This window comes from Phragmites australis, chromosome 22 (genome assembly GCF_958298935.1).
Source record: "Phragmites australis chromosome 22, lpPhrAust1.1, whole genome shotgun sequence".
In the NCBI taxonomy this organism is placed as follows: Eukaryota; Viridiplantae; Streptophyta; class Magnoliopsida; order Poales; family Poaceae; genus Phragmites; species Phragmites australis.
The window spans coordinates 23,039,101-23,050,620 of record NC_084942.1 but is presented as its reverse complement, the minus strand read 5'-3'; the positions used below and the strand labels follow the sequence as shown (position 1 = coordinate 23,050,620).

The window sequence follows — 11,520 nt, the reverse complement described above, 5'->3', positions numbered from 1 at the left end:
TGTCGGCATGCCAAGATAATTGGCCTGCAGAGTTACATTATACACGTCCAAAGAGTCCATAACAATGAGGATTTCTGCAAGTTAACTTTTTGGCCGTCGACGTGCCGCCGGTGCACGTCGGCGGCAAGAAGTACTGACCTGTGGAGCCGTGCCTCCAGGCCGCCGCGCATCTATCTTGGCGTTCGGCGTCTGCACCGAGGCCTTCAAATATGTAGCTATATCCGCTGCTATGCTATCAAAATCACGGGAAAACAAACAATACATGCCACCACATGTATCAAAGTTACAACTCACTGCATATGCAATGCAGCAAGGGGAACATTAGTCTGATAAAAAAAAAAAGACTAACAGGGATATTTTCTATAAGGTTTTATAGAGTCATTCAAAATTGCACAATTCCTTTAGTCCCTCATTCACCAGATCAGCTTCAGCGATCTGTACCGAGTAAGTGTAATAAAATCTTATGTAGCTCAACAGGTGGAAATGGATTTCTTCACCATGCATGTGAATATTATCTTCCTCGGTGTAACAAGAGACTCCATGCCCGTGTTTGCATACAAAGTTGTACAGGCAGTAAGTTGCTAGAGATTAGACCCTCCCGCTTGCACGGACAGTGGACAGATTAACAGCAGGTTTCTGAAACACCCTTACAATTGCTGTTCCATCACCACCATCATTGCCAACCCTCCAGGACCGATCCTTATTCCGCTGGGGTTTCTTGTGGTGCTTGTGGGATGCCTCTTTCTTCTTCTTTCCAGCAGCTTTCGATCCTTCATTGGCCAAGTCAAAGGATTCAAGGTCATTCAGGACATCTCTGATGTCTGGTTCTGCTGCATCAACTGTATCATCCTCTTCATCAAAATCATCAGCATCTGATTCATTAGCTGCTGAAGCAGTTGGACCTTCTGATCCGGTGATTTCTTCATGTTCTATTTCAGTGTTTGTTACACCAGGAGGGAGTTCAAAGTGTGGGATTTTACCATCAATATAATCCTTCAGTATCTGTCGAGCAGCCCTGGTCTCATCAGGCAGCCCGGCATGGCTGACATGCCCTCGAGATGTGCAGTAGGCCCGCAACAGCTCTGCTGCAGTTGGTGGCCGAGATTGCGACTCGTACGGCTTTGGTTTTGGCAAGGTGATTTTGTAAATCTGCTCAAGGATATTTCTTGGGACACGGTCTGCCACAACTTGAATAGCTTCCCGGTGCTTTGTCATCCTATCAATCGGCAAGACACCACATGCCACCATCTCATGCCTTGAGCTTGAGAAGGAAGGGAAGACCAGACCAGGACAATCACAGAGAATGAGCTCTTCAGAGATTATCAGTGTCTGGAAATGTTTTGTCTTGCCAGGTGTGTGAGTAACACCAGTCCTCTTCTCACCAACCAAAGCATTTATTGTGGAACTCTTTCCAACATTTGGATAACCAACAAATCCAACAACTACATGCTTAGCCACTGATGAAACAGAATCTGAAAAACTGACATCATGATCCTCTTTAGTAGTTGAGGTCCTCCTTTGTGCTACAATAGATTCTGCTTCAGCTTGCAGCCTCATCAAGAGTTCATCCCTGCCATATATCTTGGTATCCAAATCAAGTGATGCAGATTCTTCTTCAGAGTATCCACTTAACTTTTTGCCTTCTAATGTGGCAGTAGCAGCCTTGGCTGACCAGAAAACATAGAGAATATCATGCGCCTTAAAATAGTCCGACCATCTCTCCCTGCGTTTAACAAATTCACAACAGTGTCACAACTAAGACAATAAAGGTAGCATACAAACAAATCAAATGTACAAAGTGCAGACCTGATATTTAACGGCAACAGGTCAGCCTTGTTAACAAGGAGCATTGTTCTCTTATGTTCATCAATTTCCTTTGCGTATGACTAGTACAGAGGAAGAGATGTTAACAGACAAAAAATAAGGCAGCACAATCAACAACAAAATACATAAGGTGTGACACTTTAAATCAGTGTGAACACAAACTCTCCCAAGAAAGCACAATAATGGTTCCAGAATAACATAATTTACATGCTAGCAAATAAGGGTCATAGCAAGTTTGTCCTAACGTAGAACAAAGAAAAGCAAGATCAAGGCATGCTTGCTTTTAAAGAAATGTACTTTCACGTGAAACATGGTTTTCATTGCAAGCTGGCAGCAAACTAATGTTCAAACAAAAGATATCTGGGAAGGCTTAGTTCCACTTCATAATACACAAAGAAATCTGGCTTGCTTCTGCCAGAAATACAGAGACAGCATAGTGTTCCACTTGTACAGCTATTGTGAAAACATGGATAAGAAAACTACGGAAGACATAATCTCTGAAGAACTCATGAATAGGGTTTCTGGAGCAATTATCCTCATACCGTAGTTGTGCACAATGTGTAACATTGAATAAACTTAAGCAGGGACAAGACATCATCATTTCGGTTGGTTTACTAGTTATTCCATTGGAGTTAAAAACTTTACACCAAAAACCATGATGAGCAATACCTCCAGATCAGGGCAGCGGTAGAATAACGGATCTCGAGCATCAACTACCATAACCAGCTTCATGGAAGAAAAGAAAACAATAGTCAGTACTTTTGCATAAAAAACAATGTAACGGAATGTTACTCTTCAATCGAAATAGCATGAATATAATTGAGCACGACAGAATAGCATATTTCTATAAATAATATATAATAATACAACAGAACAAAAAAGTCAGCACCAATACATAGACTAAAGTTTGCAAGTGCAACCTTCAATCTGCATATGTTACTTTCCTAGAGTAGTTTAATGAATGGTTTAGCATGAGCACTCAGACAGAGATTTGTAGAAGCAATCAACAACAAGCCATAATGCTGTCATTGACAATAAAGGTGGAGCATAACTCACCAAATCACTGCGTTCAAGCACTCTCCAGAGCTGTCTCCAGATGTCAATGTTCTTCTCAAAGGGTGTCAGGACAAGCTTGTCATTCTCTTCCAATCTGCAGAGAGGATTGCTCGTATCATAGACTTGCATACTTAAACCATTTAACTGGAAAAAAGATGGGCATTAAGAACTTCATGTGAAAGTTTAATAACTGTTCTGCCTAAGCATGTAAGTCGCATCTTTAGATTATCCAAAAGGAAAATCTATGACAGAAATGGTCCAAACATAACCTAGCAACCTACAGATAAAATCAAGGTGCATCATAAAGCTCCTAGGCTGACTTATTTTATACAATTGCCAATACGCAGGAATCAGTAGTTATATCTCAGTCCCCAAACATGTATTTCACAGGACAATTCTCGTTCCACTAAAAAGTTAAAAGCTAAACAGAGTAAAGTGCAACTCGGTACCAACCTCGCAAGATTCCTGCGCCACACCAGGAACGCCCGCCTCTCGTTCGCATCAAGCTCCTCTACGGTCATCTGAGTATTCCATGGTGGACTGCAACCACACACAGACCTCACAATTACAGAAGGAACAATCCCAAAACCACACATATGACAACAATAAAAGCAATGAGAAAAAAAATACTCACCGCCTCGGAACACTGAGGCTGCTGGCGTGCAGGGCCTCCTGCTCCTTCCGCAGCCGCCGCCTCTCCTCGTCCGTCTCCCCTGTGGCATCCCTGCGCCCAACCAATCCACCCACGCACCAATCCGTTACAATCTCCAGCGAACAAGCACGCAAATTTCCCAACATCAACAGAAAGGAAAGCGGGATTTTTTCCCCCACGGAGGGGGAGAAGGCGGCCGCTCACAGGTCGATGACGAGGTCGGAGTCGGAGGAGACGGACGAGGCCTCGGCGAGCTGGTCGGCCTCCGCGGCCCGCTGAAGCACGGCGTCGATGTCGCTGACTTCGATGACGGACTCTAGGGGCATCGCGCGGCGGCGGGCGAAGGCGAGCGCCTCGCCCCGCTCCTTGGCGGCCGCCGCCGCCTTGTTCCGCTGCCGGATCAGCGCGCGGCCCAGGCCCTCCCCTTTCTCCTTCTTCCCTCCGCCCGCCATCGCCACCCGGTCGCGGCCGCTAGCCCCAGCCCCAAGACTTGGAGAGATTGACGGCGTGAAGCTTCGATGGCGGCGCGCTAGCTAGGGTTTTTGCGGGGGGAGAAGGAAGACAAGGTGTTCGAGAGGCTGGGAAGACAAGGTGTTCGAGTTCGGGCGAGTCACTGACGTGTGGGCCCCACCTGTCAGGAAGAGTGCGTATGTGGTGACGCGGCCCACCGAGCTATTCCCATTTTTCCTTCCGTTCCTTCACAATTCATCGTGGCGATCTTTTTTAGAAACACCAATGCAACTTACACGTATACACACTTATATTATTATATATATATATATATATATATATACTCACATAGTGTATATATATATATATATATATATATATATATATATATATACTCACATAGTGTATATTAAATATTGAAGATACGGACCTTAGAAATTAACAGCCTCGCTTTTTTATACTGGAGTCACACATCCATTGCAATCTAGCTTGCCGAAACCACCATTTCTTTTCTTTTTCTGGAACTTATCGCCTTCGGGAAAAAGAAGAAATGATGGCCAAATTGCGATGATATTTTATTATTTTCCAGCTCCGCAACTATTCAGACGCGTGGAATAAATCTAACCTTTCAAATATCGGTTAGTCAGCCCCAACCCATTCAAATCGGCCCTGGTTGCCACTATAACAACTGTTTAGATCAGATTATTTCAAAAAAGAACGGTACAGGTTTGCACTACATTACAAAAAAAAAAACCTATAGCATTCTAATTTCCTGCGTTCCAAATAAACTCACTTTAAAATGCTACGATTTGTCACAATTTCTTACACGCAAATTTTTTTCACATACAACAAGTCAGCACGCAGAGCGAATTTCGATTAAGAAAGCACGCAGAGCGAATTAACAAAATCCAAGTTATTAATACCATAAACAAACCAGGTCCACACAACCATTCAGATTTAAGCATACTCCAGTACAGCAGCACATAACCTTGTTAACCGAACAGGTTCAGGAAACTTCTGACCACACAAACTGAGTCTGAACACAAGGAAACCAGAAAACTGAGTCTGAACACAAGCAAACGAGAACAGATAGCCAACAATCAGAGAACTGAGCAAGCTAAGGCTGCAGAACGATGGCAGAGGCAGGCCCTAAGCGTGACCTGCCACCGGTTACCACCCTTCTAACTTCAGCATTACTTTGTCCACATCATAGTGGCCATCGTCGAGGGCCTCATTGTACCCAGCATTGTTCATGACGGTCAGGAGGGTGGCAAAGTCAGGAGCCTCGAGGCGAGCCACGTTCTTAAACTGCTCTGCGACTTCGGTGCTGAACCTGTCGCCCATCATGATCCTGAGGAGCATGGTGAAATCAGGCGCCTCGAGGTTCAGGATGTTGTTGTAGGCAACCTCGCCAGTGTTCTCCTCGTCCTCATTGGTTGCGACAAAGTGTGAATAGAAGAAGTCTATTGCTGGGGTGCTGGTTGCCGCCCTGCTGCCTCCACTGGTTCCTTCCTGGTTGCACTTGATCGCGGCTGAGCGCCCTTTAAAACCTTTTGGAAGGTGCTTCTGCGTCATCAGACAGTAGTTACAGAAATGATAATAGGAAAGCGGAAGAAATGTTGTATTGACATGACAGGAACAAAATTGATAGTCCCCTATGGGAAAATTAGGACCCTGTTCAGTGGGGAACACCTTAACTTTGAACGTGACTTTCTCCCTTCTTGCCTCGATACGAGCACGACGCTCCCGCAGTCGAAGGATAGCATCATACTGTTTTTCACTCACAAATATTGGTGCACCACTTGGTATAATAGGTAGAAGCTGCTTCCGGCTAATGTCCTAAATTTAAAAAAAAATGAAATATAAAATAAACAAACATCAAAGGATTATTAGCCAAACAAAACATTTCTTGGACAGATAAACCTCCAACTAATATTCATACTCTATACTTATGATATTAAATTTTCAAAGTACTCATGTCAGAATTTTACTGGAGATCATCATCTTATCTTCTTAGGTTATTGGCAAGTCAAGCCGATGCTAAAAGAAAGGGGAAACACAAATAAAAACCATCAACGAACCTAAGTGTTAGATTTTAGAAAACAGTTAATGTTGCATAGAGACATATGTGTTAACACTGAAAGAAGCTTACAAGTTTCAAATAATTCAGAAGAATTAGAAATCAAAATTCAAGTGACGCTAATGTAAGCTTACACATATATGTATATGTATCTTGCTTTCACGACAGTGTCGCATACATCTAATACCGACAGAAGCTCAGGAAAATTGAATGATTAAACAAATCAAATGAGCAACTTTTACGTATTTTACATGCTAGTATTGCATACAATTCAGGAATCAAGCCAAAGAGAACTTATAGTCACTAAAGGTGATTTCTTAAGAACTAACTTAAACTAAACTTTAAAAGGAACATAATAATCATCACAATCCATGAGAACGTAGGCCATAGTGCTTATCTGGATTAGGATAATTGTTACGAACACAAGGCATTAATGCAGTAAAAAGTTGGACATTCAGAAAGGTTTTTGAGTTGAAAAAAATGGCTAATTCCCACATGTGTTATGCCTGTAATCCAAATGTGGTTAACTTTGCCCTTTTCAAGTAAACAAGGTTGATGGAATAACTTACCATCGTCTGATCAACACCCAGCTCGGAAGAATTATATTCTGCAGACGTATGTGGAATGGCAGGGACAGAGCACTCAGACGCCTGTGCTGTATTCCCTGATTCTAAATGCCACAAAACAGCTATTTTTACATTTCAACATCCATAAATTTCATCAGGAGTCCTTATAGAAAAACAGGTGAACTAAGGCATCAATGAAATAATCAAGTAGTCAGAGACCAAAAGTTCATCCACGCATAACAAAAACCCCGATAACAACCACAAAAACGAGAATTTCCAAAATCGATGCTACCTGTAGAGAACTAGAGATTTTTCCCACCAAACCCCTACATAAGTTTTCTACGGAACCAATTGAGACTTTTAACAGCAATTCATGATGACCGTCAGTAGTATCATCTTGTACATGCACCTAGATTTCTTATAGTCTAGCCGGTCAAATTATGCATGATGCACAATAAGGACATTTGGATGAAGCTTCTAGTTTTTTTCTTTTTTGTTGCAAAATTCATCATCGTTAGGAATTTCTACAGCAGTGACCAATTAAATCCCATGCTAATAGAAAATCTAGATCAGATTTCTCAATAGACAGATAAATACTTCAAACTCCTACAGGGAACGTGATTACAGGTTATTCGTGACATGGGCTCAGAGTGGATACAGGCCGGATTCGAAGCAGTCACAGATAAACTAAAGGATACTACACGCATAAAGAAAAGATAAAAGTTTACCGACGACAGTGCCAGTTATATAATATGTTAGAATATGATAATTAACAACATAAAAATAAACTGTGTGTAATCATACTTCACAAATTCACATTACAGTGGTCAATGATGAGGAAATCATAGAGAATAGTAAGGATATTGAAATTTCATATTTACCATGATGTTTTATCTGATATCCAATTTTCTAATTTGTCAGCTATTGGATACGAATACAGAGTAGAAATTGCTCACCCTGCATCCTGACCCAAATCCCATAAAATTTCACAGATACGAAAACGAGACGTACCACATACGGACTGGGGTTTAGAAAACAACATCACATGCGGATTTTCCCATATACAGTATTGGTCAGACATGTATTATTCGCCCCGTTTTCACCCCTAATTCTACCTACCGAACTATACCCACCCTTAATCCGTGAGACATGTATAAAGTACAGACATGCGCGTAAAGATAGAGCATTCTCACCTTGAGACATGGATGAAGTAACTGCTTCAGATCCATCATGGCACGTGAAGCTTGCCATTATCTCTCCCAAATAAATCAATGGTAGAACTGTTGCATAATCAAGATCATGCACAAAAATAAGCATCATATAGTTTAAGCATTTAAAAAGTGCATGTAGTGAGAAATGGTATGAAAGAGAGATGCATTCAGAAATCAGAAAACTCTACGAAAAGCATGGGAGTTGTGAAAATACAGATAGCTTAAGGAACAAAGGCAGGTTAGGTACTAAAAAAGGCCAAAGTTTGCAAGACTGAATCAAAAGTAGGAACAAAAAAGTACGGATCAAGAAGAAATCAATAAGGTGTCCTTTAAGGATTGATGAGGAACTAAACAACCCAATATCATATAAGAAAGGAGCGACCAAGACGAAACAAAGAACTCCTAGCCCTAACGGATCAGATAGAGTTTTGAAACAAGGCTAAGCTATGCATCATATATGCAAAAATTGCAAAAAAAACATCGTAACAAACTGAACCAAAAGATATCCAAGAAATCCAAGATGTGCAAAAATAGGTTAAGAAAGCAAATACCATTCCTGGTAAAGGGGCAACAAGAAGACTATGCAGCGAGATCAGGCAGAGAGAACAGTAGTGTGATGCATATAAATAGCCAGCAGGGGGGCCTAGAAGTGGCACCGTTCACATTCTCCAAAAGATATCAGCAATTTATTGTAGATTTACTCCCTAAAAGAACACTCTCCATATCATCCTTACATGAATTCTTTAAATGCGAAGGATAGAATGACGCTGTTACAAGAGAAACTTCTGTGCAGCCGATTAAATGCTAGCATAGAACATACACATACAACAAATTGGGGGCAATATAACTAGAGTGATAACGGCGTTCACACTGCTTAAGTCCCACCAAAGAGATACGCCATTTATTGTAGCCAACAGTATATCAAATCTTGTATACAATGAATTCAATAGTTGGTATGGAATTTGGATTTCTTCAACAAACTGAAATAAGAGTTAAGCATTTGCATCCCTGACTGTATATTCTTTCCAGTTGACTTGTTTAATATTTGTAAGTAAACTTTTGGATTGTCATAATATAAGTGTAGAATGTAGATATTGGCAATGTATGTACTCCGGTTAATAGTTGGTGTGCTATCATCAAGTTTAATGGCTTAACACCATTTCCTACTTAATTTTAGTTGTAGGTCCCTTGGTGCTATGTTGGTACATATTAGGTACATTACAACGGAACTCAACGTATCCATGCTGCTTCATGTAAATTTGTAAATTAATATTTACTAGTATTGTACCTAATTAATTCAACAGAAGTCCAGATATGTTTGCTATGTGAACATGATGTCATACCATCCCATCTTTAGTTGTATCGTGCAGTCATTAATTACCCGCCAAGGTTAAGCAAATACGAGTCTATTCTCCCAACCCTGGATGACCATGCCACATGACATGATCCACCTAAGACATGTCAAGCCAGCCATTTGAACATCCGTGTATTTGAGGTTCAGTGAAACGACAAACTCCTGACTTATTTGTAAGAAATCTCTGATTACAAATTATCTACTTTCACTTAATCATGCAACTTGAAGTCAATATCCGCAATTCAAACAGAACAAATATCTAAAAATTTACGGTTTTACCTGCCCAACAAAAAAAACTGCTAATCCTTTTCTATTGGAGAAAGGTTCGAAGAAAGTTCGTAATTGGTATCTGGACAAATCTATTAACACAAAACCACAGACACATTTCCAAATGTTCAAAGCTCAATTTTGTTTATTTCCTAACATTCAAACAAAATGTGACAAGTGGGGTTCAACAGTCGATGAAAGTCCTCTTGTCTCTCCAGGCAGTCAATTTTTTTTCCAATCCTTTATACACCAAACTTTTGCTAGTCAATGCTGACAAGTAAATACCCTTCCTTCTTCACCAATGAACTTGTCCACATTCCATCATCCACACTTTTGCTCATTGCAGCCTCGCTAAACCTCTCATTGTCGCCCTCCTCTGTTTTGCTTGCAACTCCTACAAAGGACACTATAGGATGCACCTCAAAGCAAGTGATTTGTCTGATTTACTCCAGTCCTTCCTTGGCATGGAAAACACCACATCTGGCAATTACCTACAACCAACTTCTTAACTACTGTACGGTGCCACTGACCACATTCATCTCAGTGAGCAATGGTAACAACCCCAATATTAACCTCTCCCCAACCAAAGATATTATATTCTTCCGCCTCTTAATCATCACTGACCAATGACACAGCAACTTTGCGCCTTCACGGCATCCTAAATTGAGGCCCTACTTCCTCTTTGTTCATATTTACATTTTAAGGGACCGTGACGTTCAGCAACCACTACCAGTATCATCGTCTTCCTCAAGCTGGCTATTCGACAGCATTTTCACTCAATACATCCCTATCAACTACCTTAACCCGGTCAGTCCTCACCCCCCTCAGGCCATTACCAATCATAATAAACTGCCTAAAGTCCAGGCTCTATGATTTCAACTGAACCTACAACCTCCTACATCACAAGAGCTACCACATGGTTTCTAAATTGCTTATATTCTTACAAGGCGGTTGATAATCTGTGCTTTTGCAGAATCTTTCATTCCTGTTATCCTTGTGAGGTTTTCTTGAGTTGGATCATGTTGGCTCTGACGATAGTGTTCTCTAGTTGCACATGAAAATAAGACTCAACCTTTCACCTACCATATTGGGCATCTGCATGATGTCGATTTTTTAAACTGTTGAGAACTGAAAAACGGATGTACAATATTAAGTTTCCGCGTTGTATGGTCACTGCTCGGTGTCTGGAGCTGCAACATGACAAAGCCAGACTGCCAAAATGATTTTTGCATCATATTGGGCAATTCCCCACTAACCTCGCAAGGCTCCTCCATCGCTCCACAAAAAATCTCCATTTGCCAGTGCCAATCTCCTCCAGGATCACCGAAGCATTTCATGGCAGGCAGCCTGCAAGCAACGACCCCAAAGACTCAATCCATCCTACAATTCGAACAGTTAGAGTACACAATGCTAAACAGACGATCACAAGTAAACTGTTCACAACCATAGATGCCGGAGCCCGCTCGCGCTCGGGAGCTCTGGCTCCGCCAGCCGCCTCCCCTCCTTTCCCCACTGCCCCTGCACCCAACCATCTGATCACCCTAATGCCATCGATTCAGCGCCCAAGGAAGCGGAAAGCTTACATGTCGACCAAGAACAAGATCGCGCGGGAAGGCGAAGACGGAGGAGGCTGGGGGCGGGGGGAGGAGCGTCTGCCCCCTCCGTACCGGCCGCGGCCCGTCATGCTCCCTCCGCCGCCTGATCACAGCGCCTCCACGCCTCCTGCCGCCGCCGACATCGCGGGAGCGCAAGGCCCTGACCCTAGCATTGGCACATGGAGGTGGAGCGCCAGGCGAAACCCTAGCCCGAGCTCGAGCTCTCGCGGCGCGGGGGCGGGAGCGGGGGCGGAGACGACGAACTGACGAAGCGTTGCGGCTGCGCGGCGCGGGCGAACGGCGGATGCTGGTGAGGATGGCACGATGGGCCCACATGTCAGCGAGGTGGGGCCCACTATAAAGATGGCCACCACACATCCAAGATGGGATCTTCTTTGTAAGCAGAGGAAAGAAAAAAAATTCTAAGACTCTTTATTAAAAGATTTATACGAGATTTTAATCTAT

The 11,520-nt window shown here is 42.4% G+C and overlaps 2 protein-coding genes across 14 annotated transcripts; both read right to left on the bottom strand.

Moving 5' to 3' along the window:
* Positions 1-335: 335 nt before the first annotated feature.
* On the bottom strand, positions 336-4,144 carry LOC133904863 (GTPase LSG1-2-like). The gene is made up of 7 exons (XM_062346483.1): positions 3,737-4,144; positions 3,515-3,604; positions 3,334-3,420; positions 2,881-2,974; positions 2,494-2,550; positions 1,807-1,886; positions 336-1,723 (listed from the first exon to the last, which is right to left on the bottom strand). The coding sequence occupies exons 1-7, from the start codon at positions 3,982-3,984 to the stop codon at positions 589-591; spliced, it is 1,791 nt and encodes a 596-aa protein (XP_062202467.1). The 5' UTR covers positions 3,985-4,144; the 3' UTR covers positions 336-588.
* A 736-nt stretch (positions 4,145-4,880) lies between these two features.
* LOC133904884 (uncharacterized) lies at positions 4,881-11,378 on the bottom strand. 13 transcript variants are annotated; one of them, XM_062346517.1, is made up of 7 exons: positions 11,044-11,378; positions 10,905-10,978; positions 10,717-10,807; positions 8,391-8,505; positions 7,822-7,908; positions 6,632-6,732; positions 4,881-5,821 (listed from the first exon to the last, which is right to left on the bottom strand). In XM_062346517.1, the coding sequence occupies exons 5-7, from the start codon at positions 7,877-7,879 to the stop codon at positions 5,153-5,155; spliced, it is 828 nt and encodes a 275-aa protein (XP_062202501.1). In that variant the 5' UTR covers positions 7,880-7,908; positions 8,391-8,505; positions 10,717-10,807; positions 10,905-10,978; positions 11,044-11,378; the 3' UTR covers positions 4,881-5,152. The 13 variants fall into 13 exon arrangements, with proteins under 13 accessions (XP_062202501.1, XP_062202499.1, XP_062202505.1 ...); XM_062346515.1 differs by having other exon boundaries at positions 10,717-10,978; XM_062346521.1 differs by lacking the exon at positions 10,905-10,978.
* Between the last annotated feature and the right edge of the window lie 142 nt (positions 11,379-11,520).

What these genes read in the sequence shown, in the direction of transcription:
- LOC133904863 (XM_062346483.1), bottom strand. Translation starts at nt 3,984, where the DNA reads ATGGCGGGCGGAGGGAAGAAGGAGAAAGGGGAGGGCCTGGGCCGCGCG. An exon ending in TGCTTGAACGCAGTGATTTG is followed by an intron (nt 2,551 to 2,880) that starts GTGAGTTATGCT and finishes TCTTCCATGAAG; the next exon opens with CTGGTTATGGTAGTTGATGC. An exon ending in CTGTTGCCGTTAAATATCAG is followed by an intron (nt 1,724 to 1,806) that starts GTCTGCACTTTG and finishes TGTTAAACGCAG; the next exon opens with GGAGAGATGGTCGGACTATT.
- LOC133904884 (XM_062346515.1), bottom strand. Translation starts at nt 7,879, where the DNA reads ATGGCAAGCTTCACGTGCCATGATGGATCTGAAGCAGTTACTTCATCC. An exon ending in TACTTCATCCATGTCTCAAG is followed by an intron (nt 6,733 to 7,821) that starts GTGAGAATGCTC and finishes TGTGGCATTTAG; the next exon opens with AATCAGGGAATACAGCACAG. An exon ending in TGGGTGTTGATCAGACGATG is followed by an intron (nt 5,822 to 6,631) that starts GTAAGTTATTCC and finishes TTTTAAATTTAG; the next exon opens with GACATTAGCCGGAAGCAGCT.